The following is a 21,199-nucleotide window of genomic DNA, read 5'->3' on the forward strand; positions in this document are numbered from 1 at the left end:
AACCAAACCTCCATATCAACCCATTTTCAAAAAGGACGATTCAGAGAAAATAATGAATGCCATTAGTTTAAGGACAAAGTGTGGTCTGGACTCTGGGAGAAACTTTCTTTTTACCAATGGAAAGTGTCAAGGGATTTGTAATATTCCTCTGAACACAGGGATAGAGCTTCAATATCTTTTCTGAAATATGGTTTCTCCAACAATGCAGCACTGCTTTAAACTATAAACATAGATCCACAATGGGATAGGAAGCCACTCTCAGCCCATTTAAATGTGGAAGTTAGACCAATTGATCCTTGTTGAGCCCAGATAACCTTCACATATACATTTGTTGCTATTCACTTGTGGGACATGTGCATCACTGGCGATTGAGCATTTATTGCCTGTCCCGAGTTGTCCTTGAGAAGGTAGTGATGAGCTGCATTCTTGAAATGTAGTAATTCACATGCTGTAGGTAGACCCACAATGCCTGAGGGAGGGAATTTCAGGTTTTTGACACAGCAACAGCAAAGGGGCAGTGTTATATTTCCAAGTCAGGATGGTGATTGGCTTGGAGGGGAATTTGGAGGGGAATTTGGAGGTGATGTTGTTCTCATGTATCTGTTGCATTTGTTCTTCTGAATGGAAACGATTGTGGGTGTGGAAAGTGCTGTTGAAGGATCTTTGGCAAATTTCTGCAGTGTATCTTCTGGATAGTGCACACTGCTGCAGCTGAGTGGCAGTGAAGGAGGGGGTAAATGCTTGTTGATGTGGTGTCAATCAAGCGGCTACTTTGTCCTGGAGAGTGTCAAGCTCCAAGGGTTATTGGAGCTGCACTCATCCAGGCAAAAAAAAAATACTGTTGGGATTCATTGATATAATTGACTCAATTAGAAAAATAAATACATGAGAGAAAAAAAATCACATCATCAAGTACTTTTTGGGAAATTATTTGTCAATTATTTCTGAGTGAATTTGTTTGGTAGCATTCTGGAGCACTGACCTTCACATTCCAGGGTTGCTCCTTCCCACTGTCCCTGGGCAGAGCAGACTGATGTCCCATTTCCTCTCACAGGGACATAGCCAACCTGGCACTGGTACACAACTGTACTTCCATAGGTTGTGTTGACTGGTCGCCGGGACAGTGTGTTCAGTAAAGATGGTGGTGATCCACAATCAACAGCTGAGGAGAGACAAACTCAAAGTCAGTTTCATGTACTTTTGTGTGTATTGATGATGCATTTTTAAACCAGAAACCAAACCTCCATATCAACCAATTTTCAAAAAGGAAGATTCAGAGAAAATAATGAATGACATTAGTTTAAGGAGAAAGTGTGGTCTGGGCATTGGGAGAAACTTTATATTTACCAATGAAAAGTGTCAAGGGATTTGAAATATTCCTGGGAACACATTGACAGAGCCTTGATATCTCTTCTGAAATACAGTGGTCCCCTCGTACCCACGAGGGATACATTCCAAGACCTACTGCAGAAGCCCGAAACTGCAGATAGGAGTGAACCCATTCATTTCAATGGGAAAAGTATCTTCCCCGCAGCCCCCTTGTCCATGGTTCTGGAACATTCCCTATAATATGTTTCTGCCACAGTAAACCACAGGTAACTGAAACCATGGAAACCGGACCCTCTAAGATGGGGACCTCTCTGATGGCTTCTCCAACAATGCAGTAGAGCTTTAAACACCAAACATTGATTCACAATGGGATGTCAAGCCACTCTTAGCCCATTTAAATGTGGAAGTTTGACCAATTGATCCTTATTGAGCCCAGATGTTTCTATTCATTCATGAGACATGGGCATCAGTGGCTAGCTAGCATTTATTGCCTGTCCCTAATGGTCCTTGAGAAGGTAGTGATGACCTGCCTTCTTGAACCGTAGTAGAACTTTGAACATTACAGCGCAGTACAGACCCTTTGGCCCTCGATGCTGCGTCAACCTGTGAAACCAATCCAAAGCCCAACTAACATACACGATTCCATTATCACCCAGATGCTTATCCACTGACCATTTAAATGCCATTAAAGTTGGTGAGCCTACTACAATTGCAGGCAGGACGTTCCATGCCTTTACTACTCGCTTAGTAAAGACATATCTTTGACATCTGTCTTATACCCATCATCCCTCAACTTAAAGCTACGTCCCCTCCTGCTAGCCATCACCATCCGAGGAAAAAGTCTCTCACTGTCCACCCTAACTAACCCTCTGATTATCTTGTATGTCTCAATTAAGTCACTTCTCAATTTTCTTCTCTCTAACGAAAACACCCTCAGCCTTTCCTTATAAGACCTTTCCTCCTGGTACATCTCCTCCGCACCCTTTCCAATGCTTCCACATCCTTCCTATAATGTGGTGACCAGAACAACAATACTCAAGTCTGGCCGGACCAGAGTTTTGTACAGCTGCAGCATGACCTCATGGCTCCAACACTCAATCCCACTATCAATAAAAGCCAACAGACCACATGCCTTCTGAACAATCCTATCAACCTGGGTGGCAACTTTCAGGGATCTATGCACATGGACACCAAGATGTCTCTGCTCATCCACATCACCAAGATTCTTACCATTAGCCCAGCGCTCTGTATTCCTGTTACTCCTCCCAAAGTGAATCACCTTACACTTTTCTGTACTAAACTCCATTTGTCACCTCTCTGTAGCTTATCTATGTCCCACTGTAACCTGCAACATCCTTCAGCACTATCCACAACTCTACCAACCATAGTGTCATCTGCCAATTTAGTAGCCCATCCAATACACCTTCATCCAGGTCATTTATAAAAAATGACAAACAGCACTGGCCCCAAAACAGATCCTTGTAGTACACCACTAGTAACTGAACTCCAGCATGAACATTTCCCATCAACCACCACCCTCTGTCTTCTTACAACTAGCCAACTTCTGATCCAAACCACTAATTCACCCTCAATCTGATGCCTCCAGAAATTCTGCACTAGCCTACCATGAGGAACCTTATCAAATGCTTTACTGAAATCCATATACACTACATTAACCAGATTACCCTCAAATCCACATGCTGTAGGTAGACCCAGAATGCCTTATGGAGGAAATTCTAGGATTTTGACTCGAACAGTGAAGGAACAGTGATATATTTCCAAGTCATGATGCTGATTGGCTTGGAGGGGAATTTGGAGGTGATGGTATTCTCATATATCTGCTGCACTTGTCCTTCTAGATAGAAATGGTCATGACTGTTGAAGGATCTTAGGCAAATTTCTGCAATGCATCTTCTGGATAGTGCACACTGCTGCTATTGGGCATCAGTGCTGGAGATGGTTAATGCTTGTTGATGTGGTGTTAATCAAGTGGCTGCTTTGACCTGGATAGTGTCAAGCTGCAAATGTTGTTGAAGCTGCACTCATCCAGGCAAAAAATTATTTACTGTTAGGATTCACAGATGACTGACTCACATAGAAAAATAAATACAAGAGAAAAATCACAACTGAAGTAATTTTTGGGAAATTATTTGTCAATTATTTCTGAGTGAATTTGTTTGGTAACATTCTGGAGCACTGACCTTCACATTCCAGGTTTGCTCCTTCCCACTGTCCCTGGGCAGAGCAGACTGATGTGCCATTTCCTCTCACAGGGACATAACCATCCTGGCACTGGTACACAACTGTACTTCCATAGGTTGTGTTGACTGGTCGACGGGACAGTGTGTTCAGTAAAGATGGTGGTGATCCACAATCAACAGCTGAGGAGAGACAAACTCAAAGTCAGTTTCATGTACTTTTGTGTGTATTGATGACGCATTTTTAAACCAGAAACCAAATATCCATATCAACCCATTTTCAAAAAGGAAGGTTCAGAGAAAATAATGAATGCCATTAGTTTAAGGAGAAAGTGTGGTCTGGGCATTGAGAGAAACTTTATATTTACCAATGAAAAGTGTCAAGGGATTTGAAATATTCCTCTGGACACATAGACAGAGCCTCGATATCTCTTCTGAAATACAGTGGTCCCCTCGTACCACGAGGGATACGTTCCGAAGCCCGAAACTGAAGATAGGAGTGAACCCATTCATTTCAATGGGAAACTTATCTTCCCCGCAGCCCCCTTGTCCATGGTTCTGGAACATTCCCTATAGTACGTTTTTGCCACGGTAAACCACAAGTAACTGAAACCATGGAAACCGGACCCTCTAAGATGGGGACCTCTCTGATGGCTTCTCCAACAATGCAGTAGAGCTTTAAACACCAAACATTGATTCACAATGGGATGTCAAGCCACTCTTAGCCCATTTAAATGTGGAAGTTTGACCAATTGATCCTTATTGAGCCCAGATAACCTTCACATATACACATGTTTCTATTCACTCATGAGACATGGGCATCGCTGGCTAACTAGCATTTATTGCCTGTCCTTAATGGTCCTTGAGAAGGTAGTGATGAGCTGCCTTCTTGAACCGTAGCAGAACACAGAACATTGAACATTACAGCGCAGTACAGACCCTTTGGCCCTCGATGCTGCGTCAACCTGTGAAACCAATCCAAAGTCCATCTAACCTGCACAATTCCATTATCATCCAGGTGTTTATCCAATGACCATTTAAATTGCCCTTAAAGTCAGCGAGTCTACTACTGTTGCAGGCAGGGCATTCCATGCCTTTACTTCTCTGAGTAAAGACATATCTCTGTCATCTGTCTTTTATCCATCATTCCACAACTCAAAGCTATGTCCACTCCTGCTCGCCATCACCATCTGAGGAAAACGTCTCTCACTGTCCACCCTATCTAATCTTCTGATTAACTTGTATGTCTCAATTAAGTCACTTCTCAATTTTCTTCACTAACGAAAACAGCCTCAGCACCCTCAGCCTTTCCTCATAAAACCTTCCCTCCAACCAGGCATAATCCTGGTAAATCTCCTCTGCACCCTTTCCAATGCTTCCACATCCTTCCTATAATGTGGTGACCAGAACAACAATACTCAAGTCTGGCCGGACCAGAGTTTTGTACAGCTGCAACATGACCTCATGGCTCCAACACTCAATCCCACTATCAATAAAAGCTAATACACCACATGCCTTCTTAACAACCCTATCAACCTGGGTGGCAACTTTCAGGGATCTATGCACATGGGCACCAGGATCTCTCTGCTCATCCACATCACCAAGATTCTTACCTTTAGCCCAGTGCTCTGTATTCCTGTTACACCTCACACCTTTCTGCATGAAACTCCATTTGCCACCTCTCAGACTAGCTCTGCAGCTTATCTATGTCCCACTGTAACCTGCAACATCCTTCAGCACTATCCACAACTCTACCAACCTTAGGATCATCTGCAAATTTGGTAGCCCATTCAATACACCCTCATCCAGGTCATTTATAAAAATGACAAACATCACTGGCCCCAAAACAGCTCCTTGCAGTACACCACTAGTAACTGAACTCCAGGATGAACATTTCCCATCAATCGCCGTCTCTGTCTTCTCACAAGTAGCCAACCTCTGATCCAAACCGCTAAATCACCCTCAATTCAATGCCTCCAGAATATCTACACTAGCCTACTGTGGGGAACCTTATCAAACGCTTTACTGAAATCCATGTACACCATATTAACCAATTTGCCCTCAAATCTACATGCTGTAGGTAGACCCAGAATGCCTTACGGAGGGAGTTCAAGGATTTTGACCCAACAACAGGGAAGGAACAGTGATATTTTTCCAAGTCATGATTCTGATTGGCTTGGAGCGGAATTTGGAGGTGATGGTGTTCTCATATGTCTGCTGCACTTGTCCTTCTAGATAGAAATGGTCATGGCTGTTTAAGGATCTTTGGCAAATTTCCACAGTGCATCTTCTGGATAGTACATGCAGCTGCTACTGAGCGTCAGTGGTGGAGATGGTGAATGCTTGTTGATGTGGTGTCAATCAAGTGGCTGCTTAGTTCTGGATAGTGTAAAGCTCCAAATGCTGTTGGAGCTGCACTCATCCAGGCAAAAAAAAATACTGTTAGGATTCACAAGAATAATTGACTCAATTAGAAAAATAAATACGAGAGAAAAATCACACCATAAAGTAATTTTTGGGAAATTATTTGTCTATTATTTCAAAGTGAATTTGTTTGGCAACATTCTGAAGCTTTGACCTTCACATTCCAGGTTTGCTCCTTTCCACTGTCCCTGGGCAGAGCAGACTGATGTGCCATTTCCTCTCACAGGGACATAACCATCCTGGCACTGGTATACAACTGTACTTCCATAGATTGTGTTGACTGGTCGATGGGACAGTGTGTTCAGTAAAGATGGTGGTGATCCACAATCAACAGCTGAGGAGAGACAACTCAAAGTCAGTTTCATGTGCTTGTCTGTGTATTGATGATGCATTTTTAAACCAGAAACCAAATCTCTATATCAACCAATTTTCAAAAAGGAAGATTCAGAGAAAATAATGAATGCCATTAACTTAAGGAGGAAACGTGGTCTGGACATTGGGAGAAACTTTCTATTTACTTCTAAAAAGGTTCAAGGTATGTGTTATATTCTTCTGAACACATAAACAGAGCCCCAATGTCTTTTCTGATATATGGTTTCTCCAACAATGCAGCACTGCTATAAACTACAAACATAGATCCACAATGGGATATGAAGCCACTCGCAGGCCATTTAAATGTGGAAGTTAGACAACTTTATCCTTACGGAGCCCAGATAACCTTCACATTTACACATTTTTCTCTTCACTCATGGGACATGGGCATCACTGGCCAGCTAGCATTTATTGCCTGTCCCTAGTTGTCCTTGAGAAGGTAGTGATGAGCTGCCTTCTTTCAGCTGTAGTAATCCATATGCTGTAGGTAGACCCACTATGCCTTAGGGAGGGAATTCCAGGATTTGACCCAGCAACAGCAAAGGAACAGTGATATATTTCCAAGGCAGGATGGTGATTGGCTTGGTGGGGAATTTGGAGGCGATGTTGTTCTCATGTATCTGTTGCACTTGTTCTTCTGGATGGAAACGATCGTGGGTGTGGAAAGTGCTGTTTAAGGATCTTTGGCAAATTTCTGCAGCGCATCTTCTGGATAGCACACACTGCTGCTGCTGAGTGGAAGTGAAGGAGGGGGTAAATGCTTGTTGATGTGGTGTCAATCAAGCAGCTACTTTGTCCTGAGAGTGCCAAGCTCCAAAATATACTGTTGGGATTTATAGATATAATTGACTCAATTAGAAAAATGAATACATGAGAAAAAAATCACACCATAAAGTACTTTTTTGGGAAATTAATTGTCAATTACTTCAGAGTGAATTTTTTTGGTAACATTCTGGAGCACTGACCTTCACATTCCAAGTTTATTCCTTCCCACTGTCCCTGGGAAGAGCAGATTAATGTGTCATTTCCTCTCATATGCACATAGCCAGCCTGGCACTGGTACACAACTGTACTTCCATAAGTTGTGTTGACTGGTCGACGGGACAATGTGTTCAGTAAAGATGGTGGTGATCCACAATCAACAGCTGAGGAGAGACAAACTCACATGAGGGTGGAATATTTTTGTTTGGGCAAGTGACAAATAGAAACTGCAACCATCTCCAATCTCCAAATGATGTCAAAAATACAAGGTATTATCAGCATTCTGAACATATATTGCAACTGAGTTGTTATCATTGCAAATTGTGTCCTGAATTAACTTATGTGATTACAGGTATTTTAGAGCTGCCATCATTCTATTGCAACACAAGAGTTGGTACCTGGTCCCTAGAGTGGACAATATTTATTAGACAAGTAATGCCCTTTCTACCATCAGAACAAAATATTAAATGGAGGTCCACATTGTTGCTAGTTTTGTTAAAGATAGAAGTTCTCTCAGAACATTGACCGAGCCAAAACAATTTATTTAGAAGTCAATGGGTTCAATGACAAATGTTAATACTCTGCAGAAGAATGGTCAGAGAGTCAACTTTCTAAAACACAATGGTATAGGAGCTGACTTAAATAAATGTCTTGAAATCTTTGCCAGACTTTCTGTAGGTGGATTAGTTCATCAGGGATGTGAACAATGATCAACCACAGGAGAACAACCTGGACTCTCTCATCTGATGACAAAAGGAACTTTACTTTAACTCGGTTGTAAAAGCATTCTTGAGCATTGAACTTCCTATTTCAGTATCACTCCTTCCCATTTATGTTTTTATGGCATACCAGGAACTTCAGCACCAATTCTATGCCAACAAGTTAATCCAAAGTTGAAAGTGTGCTCCTCTGGCGATACATTAAAAGGAGGCTCCATCCATTATAATCAGGAGGATGAAAAGAGCCCCTGGCACTACTTCAGAAGAAAAGCAGAGCAGCAATATTTGGCGTCATAGAGTCATAGAGGTGTACAGCCCGGAAACAAACCCTCTCTCTGGATGTTCAGCTGGTCTCTGCCTCTTACCAAGCTGATGTCCTCGGAAGGCCTCAGATGATTCAAGCGAGCAGTGCCGAGAGAGAGAGATCTGCAGGTAAACCCCCTGTTTTTATGCTGAACCTTTTAGATGGTTTTCTGGAACTTTCTATAGTTCTGGCCAATCAGGGAGATACACTTTATTATTTGAAACAGAGTCAATCATTTAGATGGCATTCTACTATTCGATTGTCTTGCAGCAGCACCCGGTGTCTTCCTGTCTGGGCCCTCCTGTTTAGTGGACAAGTTGCTGGGGGTATGTCTGTCAAGGTAACTGTTGCCTTTTACATCAGGCTCATGTTATTAGCACCTGGCTGCTGTGTTTGCTCTATATCTGCTGTGTGGGTTGTGTGATTTCAGAGTTTAACTTGGCCGATGTACCAGCATCCCTTGCTGTATGGTCAAGTTAGCAATCTACCTGCGTTTTAGCAGGCAAGAGGCTGCTATAAAACTCTTCGTGACCTTGGTCTTAAATGTGCACCTTATTCGGAGATTATGCCCTTTCTAGTCAGAGGCTCCCCCACAAGCGGAAACAACATTTCTGCATCTACCCTGTCAAAAAGTCCTCCAAGAATTGTGTATCCTTTAATACATGTAGGATCGAGCAAAAGTCCCCAATGTTTAAAATATTGGACAAAACCTTGGACTTACAAAACTTTTAAAAAGAAAAAGAAAAACTGGACAGAGGCGGCAGCAAATACAGAACCAGCAGAATGGAGATTGCAGTCTACGACTATTGCTCAGAGACAAAAAATCTGCGGGTGCAGGAATCCAAAACAGACAAGCAGGAAGCTGGAAGAACACAGCAGGCCAGGCAGCATCAGGAGGTGGAAAAGGGTCCTGAAGAAGGGTTACACCAGAAACGTCGATATTCTTCTGCACCTCTTGATGCTGCCTGACTTGCTGTGTTCTTCCAGCCTCCTGCCTGTCTATTTATGATTTGGAGATGCCGATGTTGGACTGGGGTGTCCAACAGGTTTATTTGGAAGCACTAGCTTTCATAGCGCTGCTCCTTCATCAGGTAGTTATGGAATATAAGATCGTAAGACAGAATTTACAGCAAAGGTTTAGAGTGTGAAAATTGCATCACTCTGTAAACTTTTGCTATAAATTCTGTGTCTTACGATCTTACACTCCTCAACCACCAGAAAGAGCAGCGCTTTGAAAGCCAGTGGTTCCAATTAAACCTGTTGGACTTTAACCTGGTGTTGTGTGGTTTTTAACTTTGTACACCCCAGTCCAACACTGGCACCTCCAAATCATAACTTCAGAAGAAAACACCAGAAATAAATGAAAAGCACAGATTTGACACAAAGATAAGGGACACACAATCATTATAATTGCACACCCCAATCCCATCTGAGAGAGCAATCTTAAGAGCTTCTCTAACAAGAGCTATTGGACACAGGCCTGTTCCAAATCCAGAGAACTGACAGCAACAGACCACAATCAGCAGAACGAGAGATTGACAACTCTCCAGACCAACTGACCCCACAAGTCCTTTGACACATTCTGAGGTGAACACCGAGCCTACAAGCCAGCAGAAAGTAAAGAACTCCAGGTACTTACCCGAAAGATCCAACAAGCACCTTAACGGATCTGCGGACTCAACCCAAACTGAGAAGCCGACACAGCCCAAAGTCTTCACTAAAGTTCTGGGTACAGCAAATAGGAACAGCCAGACGTACTTCAAAACTGTGTTTTCTTAGTGGTGAGCTTAAATTCCCAAAACCCCAAAGTTTCGACCTAGCTAGCAGGAGGGAAAGTGGGTGATGACAGTGCATTGGGACCTCAAAGGTAGGAAGCCTAATTAAAGATTCTGTAATGAAAACTATTATTTTTTGCAAACGTCCGTAGGATAAGGTTCTATCGTGTTAATCCAGCTAATAGTGTATTTAATAGCACTACTGTCTTCTGAATAACAAATTGTGTCAATGTCCTTCTTTATTGCATTTACCTATTTTTGTTGTATTATACGTATTTTAAATAAATGCATAGATTCTTTTGTCCTGTAACACCTGTCTCCTGCCTCTTCATTTCACATTCCCTGAATAGGTTGTGTACAGAACCAGGGATCGGGGGGTGATTTGAACCACTTAAACTTTAGAAAACAAGTTCACACAGAGGTTGGTTCATGTTTGGAATGAGCTGCCAGAGGAAGCGGTGGAGGCTGGTACAACTGCAACATTTAAAAGGCATCTGGATGGGTATATGAATAGGGAGGGTTTGGAGGGATATGGGCCGGGTGCTAGCAGGTGGGGCTAGATTGGGTTGGGATATCTGGTCGGCATGCACGGGTTGGACCGAAGGGTCTGCTTCTGTGCTGTACATCTCTATGACTCTATAGCTCTATAACTGATTGCAAACCAGAGCTCTAGAAGAGCAGGCCTGATGGGCAGAAAGGCCTGCCCTCCTCTTATATCTTAAGTCATGTTAACAAGTTCTTAACTGGTTACCCACTGCTCTTCGGACTGAACCTAAAGATAATTGCTAAGGCTGATGGTATGACCTTCTGTGCTCATAGAAACTCCGTTCCAGCCTGTTATTCCTCAAGCAGGGTTAATCTGAGCCATTCTGGAGCACTGACCTTCACATTCCAGGTTCGCTCTTTCCCACTGCCCCTGGGCAGAGCAGACTGATGTAACATTTCCACTCACAGGGACATAGCCGACCCGGCAGTGGTACACGACTGTACTTCCATACGTTGTGTTGACTGGTTGACGTGGCCTTGCGTTCAGTAAACTTAGTGGTGATCCACAGTCCAGAGCTGAGCAGACACAAACCCAAGATATTCTAGATCACTTCCTCTGATATTGACACGTTTAAAAAGCAATGCTGAGCCTATCCATCACATCTAACCTGATGAACAGGAGAACTAGCCTAAGAGTTACGAATGTATGAACTGGATTTTACACAACGGTCCCTGCCTCTTAAGTAAAAGCCAGACCAGAGCCACAGTCACTTTTGGCCGTTTGCCATATAATTGGCTTGATGCTGACCTACCACCCCCATCTGGGAGGAAATCCTGTCCCTGGGACAGCTTCTATCAGCAAGCCCCTCTGCCGTCCCAGCAGCTGTCACATCCTGATCAAATGTGGTTTCTTCAGGTCTTTGTACAAATTCAGGCAAGACTTTTAGATTATTGTTAGATAACATTTAATAAGACCATAAGACATAGAACAGGAGTAGGCCATCAACCCATCGAATCTGCTCTTCATTCAATAAGATCCTGGCTGATCTGATAATTCTAAACTCCATTTTCCTCCCAGTTCCCTCACTGATAAAAAATTGTCCATCTCAGCCTTGAATATATTTACTTACTCAACCTCAACAGCCCCCAATGACAAAGAACTTCACAAATTCACAACTCTCTGAGAAAAGAAATTCCTCCTCAACTCTTAATTGTGCAGCTCCTTATTCTGAGATTATGCCCTCACTGGTCCTAGACTCTTGCACAAGGGAAACAACTTTTCTGCATCTGTACTGTCAAGTCCTCCAAGAATCATGGATGCTTCAATAAAGTCACCATTCATTCTTCTAAACTCTAATAAGCAAAAGGCCTAACCTACACAACCTCTCCTCAGACAATTGTCCCTCCATAGCCAAGTTCGGCCGAGTTTCTCTGGTTTGGCTCCAATGCAAGCATATCTTTTCTTAAATGAGCAATATATTTTGAGCTGCAGGGTGGAGCTCACATCATTTGAGGTGAAGGAATGAGTATGGAATTCACTCCCTTTGAACAAGAGTTGGAGTTCAACCCTGTTGGAAGTAGGTGCAGTTCATACCTTGTGAATGAGAGGGGGCTATTTGTGGCGTTCACTCCATGCTGGGGCAGGCAGAACTAGAGGCTTGGTGCCAGGGACTCTTGCAGTGGTTAAAAGCCTGAGATGGCAGCAATTCCTTAAGTCATCATCTTGGAACAATGAGTTACCATAAATAGATTTTTATAAGCTTGGTGCATTCATTTAAAAAAAAAAGAGGGCTACAACGATAAGTAATTAAACTACTCAAGTTGTAATTTGTACAGATGGTAAATAAATAACTTGTCATTCTATCTTAGCAATCAAAAGAACATCACATTCATTGTACTAGAAACCTTCTAATTCTGTGTTCGTCAACAGGAGGATCAAAACTATAAGGTGGCCGAGAGGCATTTTAGAGACAAGATGCTGCATAGGCTGCCAGGCTTTTTAAAGATGTCCACTGAGACCAAAATGCTAGGAATTTGGAAAATCAAGCTTCATCAAGTAAAAACAACTACTGAAGTGAGAAAATATAATGTGTTCTTAATTTTTGCTTCATTACCATAGCATCAAGTAATATGTTTCAATGGAATAATTACAATCATAACAATTGTGTACTTTGTGTTTACCTTATTGCAAAATAATGAAGCTTAACAATAATATTAGAGTTCATCTCAGTTAATGTTTATTTAGTCTATTCTTCTGAGATATCAAAGACTTTGAGAGTTTTTGAAAAGATTTGTAGCTCGGGTTGTGGATGAGGTCGTAGATTCATTCACTGAGCTGGTGTGGTTTTCTGGAGACATTTCGTCTCCTCGCTAGATTACAATGTCAGTGCATCTTCAATAAAGTGTTGGTGTCTATCCTGCCTGGTATTTTTGTGTCTTTTTTTTTAGTACTTCCAGTTCTGTATCTGAATGTTTATAAATGGGGTCCAGTTCAATGTATTTATTTATTTATTGAGTTCAGGTTGTTGTGCTAGGGTTGAAGGAATTCTCTCACGTGTCTCTGTTTTACCAATGATGGTCACATTGCCCCAGTTGAATTTATGTCCTTTGTTGTCTAAGTGGTTCAAAACGAGTGTACTGGTCATGTCTGGCAGTGGCCAGTTGATGTTTGTACAATCATATGGTCAGTTTTCTTTAACAACTGACACTCACATCAAACAGGATGTAAGTTATTTATAAGATACCCTGCAAAGACTGTGAAAAACATTACAGAGGACAAAAAGGAAGAAAGCTACGATAGGTTGTTGCAAAGTTCGAATTAGAATTGCCTAAATCGTCTTATTGATATTAGTCTAAGATGCAGTTAGCCAGTTGGAAAGGATTCCCATGTGGGTTTTCAGAAGTTGGGCTCGATCTTGATAAACAATAAAATGTTATTACATAATACTTCATAGATAGTTACATTACATCTGAGAGACTATAAGGCTCAATTTAAAAGTAAATACACATTACTATTAGCGACAGTGATTTTAGCACTTCCAACTGTTACTGCTATACTAATTAGAAACCAATAAGACACTGGTTATTTCCACCAAGGTTCAATCCTTTATATCCTGATGGACAAAGCTTATCTTGTGATGTCACTGGCCACCAGAACTTAATTCCCAGATGAACTCCCCAAAGGACAAACTTATTATTACAGGAGATGTGCCAGACATAATATAGGCAGCAAAGCTAACAAATAATCTTAAAATTTAAGACTATTGGAAATATTACAAGAAGAATGTTCTTTTCAGCATAGAAAGATTTGCATTTATATAGTGCATTTCATACACTCCGCATGTTCGAAACACTTGAAAGCCAACTGTGTCGTGTAGTCACTATTGCAATGTAGGAAATGAAGTAGCCAATTTGCTCACAACAAGTTCCTGTAAACAGCAATGTAATAATTACCGTACATTCTATTTCTGGCATTCTGTTCAAGGGATAAATATTGGCCAGGGCACAAGGGGAACGTCCCCTGCTCTTCAGTTTGTGCACTCGATCATTCGCAACTAGCCGAGAAGGAGAAATGGGCCTGTAGTTAACATCCCCATGGAAGACACTTTCTCTGACAATGCAGAGCTCCCTTTACAGTATTCAAGAATGCCCACCTAGATTTCAATGTCAGGCTCTGGATTTGAACTCCCAATCTTCTGGTGTGCTTGACGTGAGCATATGTTGAGAGATGATGGGGACAGGTTTAAAAGGATAGAATGAAAGATTCTCCTGAGAAATGGAAAATGTTATGGAGAACTGAAGAGAGAGAGACACAAGGCAGAATGAGTTGAACGAGAAGAAAATTGCACAATAGGCCATCCTTAGTTCAACTATCACAGACCAAAGATTCCCAATCAGAATTTGAATTAATGTATTTGTAACTTGCCAATGAGCATGACTTTGCAGACCCTTTAGCACTTCTGCAGTTTCAAAATAAATGACTTTCAACTAAATTTCCTCAGGTTCATTTCTATTTGTCCTGCTTGACTTTGCATAGTCTAAGGAGCATTTTTAATAATGCATTCCATCTTGCACATATTTGAATGACAATGCACACTTACACATTTCATGCTCCACTTATAATCAGTGCATAGCACGAGGAGAAATCTTTAGACACTCCATCAGTTTAATTTTATACTTCACTGAGGATCTTGGTACAATTAGTTTTACTCCAGCTGTCCCTCAGATTGCCTGGCAGCTCATAGGGGTTAATTGGCTGACACTGACAAGACAACAGCAAACCACTAGGATTGGAACTATAACACAAACATTCTGGTCTTTGCCTCACTTTAACTGAGGCTTGGAAACAAAACACTGACCTTTACATTCCAGCTTTGCTCCTTCCCACTGTCCGTGTGCAGAGCAGATTAATGTCTCATTTTCTCTAACAGGGACATAGCCATCCTGGCACTGGTATTTAACTGTACTTCCATAGGTTGTGTTGACTGGCGGATATGACACTGTATTTAATAAAGTTGGTGGTGATCCACAGTCAACAGCTGAAAAGAGACAAAGATACTAGTTAAGTATATTCAAATACATTGAAACAAAAGTTAATGTTGGGGCTTAAAACTGGGATCTTCCTATTTTGTATGACTTCCTGGCATGTTACAAGACTCATTTTCTCACTGACTACCAAACTTGTAATTATCTAACACTTTTAACATAATAAAACACCCCAAGACACTTTACAGGAAGTACAAAATGTGACACTGACACACAGAAAGAGACTTTTGAGGATAAATAGTTGTATGTGTCCATTAGTGTCCATAATAGAGAAATAATAATGTTAAGGTAATGTCACTGGACTAGTAATCCAGGATCCTGGGCTATTGTTTTGATGACATAGGTTCAAACCTCACCATGGCAGATAGTGAAGTTTGAATTCAATAAAATGTAGAATTAAAAGGTGATCTAAAGGCAGCGATGCCTCTATTGTAGTAAAAACCAATCTAGTTTTTTTTAGGAAGTCTACCGTCCTTACCTGATTTGACCTACATGTGATTTCAGCCACACACCGCCGAGGCTGCTCTCTGAAATGCCCTAACAAGACACACAGTTGTGTCAAACCATTACTAAATCTAGACAGAGGAATGAAGTGGGATGTACCACTCAGCATCAATCTAGGTACCAGAAAACAACAACAGAAATGACAGCCATGTCAATCTTACAAAATCCTCCTTACCAATATCTGGAGGTTTGTGCCAAAAGTGGGAGATGTCTCACATACTAGTCAAGCAACAGGCTGACATAGTCAGACTCTCAAATTCGTAATTTACAACGTCCCAGATGCCACTACCAGCATCCCTGGGTACGTCCTGTTCACGAGAGGAGATAGCACAGCAGTATACAGTTGGAAGAGAGATGCCCTGTGTATCATCAGTATTGACTTTAAACCCCATGAACTCCCATAGCACCAGGTCAAAAATGGGCAAAGAAACCTTCCTCTGATTACCACCTACCACTCACACAACCCCATGCCCCAGTTAATGAATTGGTACTTCTCCATCTTTGCTTGGAGAAAGCAGGAAGCATTGAGGATAAAATGGGCATAAAATGTCCTGTGCTAGAGGGACTTCAATGCCCATCACTAAGAGTGGCTCAACAGCACCATTACTGACAGAGATGGCCAAATCCTAAAGGATGTAACTGCCAGCTAGGATCTACAACAGGAGGTAAGGGAATGAATTTCAGGGAAAAATCTCATCCTCACCAACCAACTATAGGAAGATATGCCAGATAGACCTAAAATTGTCTCCTGAAAGCTTGGCCATCATCAACAAGACACAAGTTAAGAGTATGGCAGAATACTTTCCATGTGCCTGGATGAGTGAAGCTCCAATAATACTCAAAAAAGTTGACACCATCTAGAGCAAAACAACCCACTTGAAGGACACCCTATCCACCACCTTCAATAGCCTCTCATTGCACCAATACACAGCAGCAGCCGTGCATAACGTCTATTAGAACATGGTGACACCTCACCTATAAGGCCATGAGAAATAGGAACAACAGGGGGCTGTATGGCCTCTCAAGCCTGCTCCACCGTCCAATAGGATTGCAGCTGATCAGCCATTCCTCATGTTCACTTCCTTTCATTTCCCCATAACCCTAGATTCCCTTACCAAACAAGAATTTATCTACCTGAGCTTTAAATGTATACAATGACTCTGTCCCCACAGCTCTCTGTGGTAAGGAATTCCAACGACTCACAATCCTCTGAGAGAAGAAATTCCTCCTCATCTCAGTCTTAAACTGGCATCCCTTCATTTCTAAGCCTCTGCCCTCTGGTCCTAGACTCTCCCGTAAGGGGAAACATCCTCTCAGTATTTACCCTATCAAGCCCCTTAAAATTCCCATAGGTTTAAAAGAGATCATAGAGTCATAAAGTCATACAGCACAGAAACAGACCCTCCGGTCCAACTCATTTGCACCAACCAGACAACCCATTCTGACCTAGTCCCATTTGCCAGTATTTGGCCCACATCTGTCTTAACTCTTCTTATTCGTATACCCATCCAGATGCCTTTTAAAAGTTGTAATTGTACAATTACCTCTAATTCTAGAGTCCAAATCTGTTTAACCTTTGCTCATAAGGCAATCCCTCCAAACCTAGGCTTCTTTGAAAGTACCTTCCAATTCCATGGCCTCTAGTACCTTGAAAGTTGAGAACAGCAGATGCAGTAAACACTAGCACCTGCAAGTTCCCCTCTAAGCCAAGTAGAGGTCTGTATTGTAACAATATTACCACTCCTTCGATATCACTGAGTCAACATCCTTGAACTCATATCCTAACAGCATATAGATATATATCATGTGGACTGCAGTGGTTACATTGAAACATAGAAACAAAGAAGATAGGAGCAAAAGGCAAATTCTGCCCTTCGAGCTTGCTCCACATTTATCACAATCATGGCTGATCGTCCAACTCAATAGCCTAATCCTGCTTTCTCCCCATAACCTTTGGTTCCATTCACCCCAAGTGCTATATCCAGCTGCCTCTTAAATACATTCAGTGTTTTGGTATTAACTACTTCCTGTCCTCTTGAATTCCACAGGCTCACCACTTTTTGAGTGAAGAAATGTCTCCTCATCTTCGTCCTAAATGGTCTACCCTGAATCCTCAGACTATGACCCCTCGTTCTGAACAATCCTACCATTGGGAATATCCTCCCTGCATCTACCCTATCTGGTCCTGTCAGAATTTAATGAGTGTCTATGAAACTCCCCCCCCTTATTCGTCTGAACTCCAGTGAAAACAATCCTAACCAAGTCAACCTGTTCTCGAATGTCAGTCCCACCATCTCCGGAATCAGCCTGGTAAACCTTCGCCACACTCCCTCGAGAGCACAAGGGAGAAGGTTGAAGGTGATGACCCTTGGAGAATTGTGAACTGAGGAGGCTAGTGTAGAGCTTCTAAAAACATTGACACATTGATGGAATGAGTGAACATGTGTCAGGTGAAGTTCAATGCAGAGAAATGTGAAGAAATTAATTTTAGTGGGAAGAACATGGAGCAACAATATAAAATAATGAGCACAACTCTAAAGGGATGCAGCAGCAGGGAGACCTGGGTGTTTATGTCCATAAGTCAAGTAGAGATGGAAGGGCAGTTTGAGAAAGTGCACAATAAAACATACCGAATCCCGGGTTAATACAGGCATTGAGCACAAGGGCAAGAAGACTATTTTGAACTTTAATAAGACATCAGTTTGCCCTCAGCTGGAGTTTTGCACTCAGATCTGGGGCTGCACTACAAGAAGGATGTGAAGGCAATGGAGAGGTTGTAGGAAAGGTTCATGAGAATTGTTGCAAGAATGAGGAACTCAGATATGAAGGTAGATGATGGAGTTAGGATTGCTTTCCTTGGAAAAAGAAGGCTGTGAGGAGATTTAGTAGAGGAATTCAAAATCATGAGGGATCCAGACAGAGTACATGGGAAGAACGTTTCCAACTTGTGGAAGAATCCAGACTCAGAGGACACAGTTATAAAGTAGCTGGTAAAAAGAAGCAAAGGAAACAAAAACGTCTTCATGTAATGAATGGTTAACGTCCTCAATGAGAGTGTAGTGGAGATGGGTTCAATTAAAACATTCAGAAGGGGAATTAGAATATTATCTAAAAACAAAGTCCATGCAGGTTTATCCTAGAAGACAGGAGGGCAGCCCAGAGTAAATTGTTCATTCAAAGAGTGATCTAGGCATGATGGGCCAAATGACTTCCTTCTGTGCTGTAACAGGACATTGGTAAGGCTCTTCTGGAATACTATGTCCAGTTCTGATTTCCTTGTTATAGGAAGGATATTAAGTTGGAGAGATTTACCAGGATGTTGCTGGGATTGGAGGGTTTGAGTTATAAGGATAGGCTGGGTCTTTTTTCACTGGAGCACAGAATGTTGAGAGGTGATCTTATAGAGGTTTTTAAAATAATGAGAGGTAGAGATGAAATGAATGGCAGGTGTCTATTCCCTAGGGTGGGGGATTTCAAGATGACAGGGCATATTTTTAAGATGAGTGGAGAAAGATTTAAAAAAAGACATACAGGCAATTTATTTTTACACAGTGGTTCACGTGTGGAACGAACTTCCAGAGAAAGTGCTAGATGTGAGTCAATTTAGAAAGCTTAAAAGTCCTTTAGGTAAGTACATGACCAAGAAATGTTTGAAGAGATGTGGGCCAAATTGAGGCAGGAGGGGCTAATTTAGTTTGAGATTATGGTCAGCATGGACTGGTTGGACCGAAGGGTCTGTTTCCGTGCTGTATGATTCTACATAAGGTGAGATGACGAAAAGCTTGGGTAAAGAGGTAGACTTTAAGGAGCATTTTTAAAGATCCAAGTGAAGTAAAGGGATGGAATGGCTTAGAGAAGGAATTCCAGAGTCTGGGTCTGAGGTAACTGAAGGTGCTGCCACCTATGCCACAGTGATATACATTGAGGATAGACAAGAATTCAAGGAGCTCTCAGATCTTGGACGGTTGATTTTTGAAACAGATCACAAAGACAGATGAACAAGGCTAAGGAGGATTTTGAAAAGAAGGATGAGAGTTTTAAAATGAAAATATTGGTTGACTGGGTAATGACGTAAATCAGCATGGACAAAGGTCCAGAGTGAGTTAAGACATTGACAGCATAGTTTTGGGTGCCCTGAAATTTATGGAAGATAGAATGAGGGAGGTTGGCTGTGCAATAGAATAGTTTATTCTTAAGGTAACAAATGCAGGACTGAAGATTTCAGCAGCAAATGAACTGGGACAAGGGCATAGTGAGGTAAAGTTACAGAATGAGAAGGAGATGAGCTTGGTGATAAAATGAATATGTAGTTGGAATTAAGCTCATTTGGGATTAAATACTATACCAAGATTGCAGACAGGCTGGTTAGTCTTAGACTATTGCCAGGAAAAGGGAGAGATTCAGGAGCAAGGAAATGGAATGAGGATCAAAAATGCCTAAACACCTTCATTCTTCCTAATACTTATTTGGAGGAAATTTCTGTTCCTGCAGTGACGGATTTCAGAGGAACAGTCCCATAATTTATTAAGGTGAAGGAGTTGAGCAAAGTGGAGGTGAAGTAAAGTGAAACTTTGCAAGCATATATGCACTGAATAACACTACTTTCAGATAATGTTGCTGTGGGAGATCCTTGAGACACATTAAAGGTAATAGTAGGGAGGGCGGGGCATATGTAATTGCAGGTCATTCTCTGGTTAGTTAAAAATCACACAGCACCAGGTTATAGTCCAACAGGTTTAATTGGAAACACTAGCTTTCGGAGCGCCGCTCCTTCATCAAGTGGTTGTGGAGGACACAATTGTGAGACACAGAATTTATAGCAAACGTTTACAGTGTGATGTAACTAAAATTATACATTGAAATGAAAAATACATTGATTGTTTGTGGGGTCTTTCATCTGTTCAAATACCATGATAGTTTCACTTCTTTCATGTGTAAATCACAAAATTTAAGTGATTTACACATGAAAGAAGTGAAACTATCATGGTATTCGAACAGATGAGAGACTTAACAAACAATCAAGGTATTTTTCAATGTATAACCGCAGTTACATCACACTGTAAACTTTTGCTATAAATTCTGTGTCTCACAATTGTGTCCTCCACAACCACCTGATGAAGGAGTGGCACTCCGAAAGCTAGTGTTTCCAATTAAACCTGTTGGACTATAACCTGGTGTTGTGTGATTTTTAACTTTGTACACCCCAGACCAAACACGGGCACCTCCAAATCATTCTCTGGTTATGCCTTGATAGATTAGGTAATAAGGGATGGGGAGCAAATGACACATATCCTGCAGATGTAAAATTTTAAAAAAAGCTAAGAATGGAGCCCAGGGAGTGCAGTCACACCGAGGTGTACAATAACTGAAAAGTAATGGGGAAGGATTGTGTAGTCAGCCTGGACAAAGAGAATGTGTTACAATAACAATTTCATTTTTGTATCTCTCATGCTGTCACACGTATTGACAAACATCCACACAGTATTTATGTGTTGCTACAACAACTGAAAGGCAATTATGGATAAAGAGTCACTCTAGCATTGTCATTTACATAGAGTTATA

The 21,199-nt window shown here is 41.6% G+C and overlaps 1 protein-coding gene across 6 annotated transcripts in view; it reads right to left on the reverse strand.

Moving 5' to 3' along the window:
* Positions 1–21,199, reverse strand: part of susd1 (sushi domain containing 1) — a 95,734-nt gene that overhangs the window by 55,542 nt on the left and 18,993 nt on the right. For 4 of the 6 annotated variants that reach the window (XM_043715935.2, XM_043715999.2, XM_043715919.2 and 1 more), the window contains exons 5-10: positions 14,947–15,126; positions 10,985–11,164; positions 7,289–7,468; positions 6,106–6,285; positions 3,531–3,710; positions 983–1,162 (exon numbers count right to left, since the gene is read on the reverse strand). In XM_043715935.2, the coding sequence (XP_043571870.2) occupies positions 983–1,162; positions 3,531–3,710; positions 6,106–6,285; positions 7,289–7,468; positions 10,985–11,164; positions 14,947–15,126 (1,080 nt within the window). The remainder of the gene's footprint in view (positions 1–982; positions 1,163–3,530; positions 3,711–6,105; positions 6,286–7,288; positions 7,469–10,984; positions 11,165–14,946; positions 15,127–21,199) is intronic. The other 2 variants (XM_087996124.1, XM_043715961.2) reach the window with 1 other exon arrangement.

This window comes from Chiloscyllium plagiosum, unplaced genomic scaffold (genome assembly GCF_037043375.1).
Source record: "Chiloscyllium plagiosum isolate Xiang-an unplaced genomic scaffold, Cpla_swu_hap1 HiC_scaffold_2, whole genome shotgun sequence".
NCBI classification, from domain to species: Eukaryota; Metazoa; Chordata; class Chondrichthyes; order Orectolobiformes; family Hemiscylliidae; genus Chiloscyllium; species Chiloscyllium plagiosum.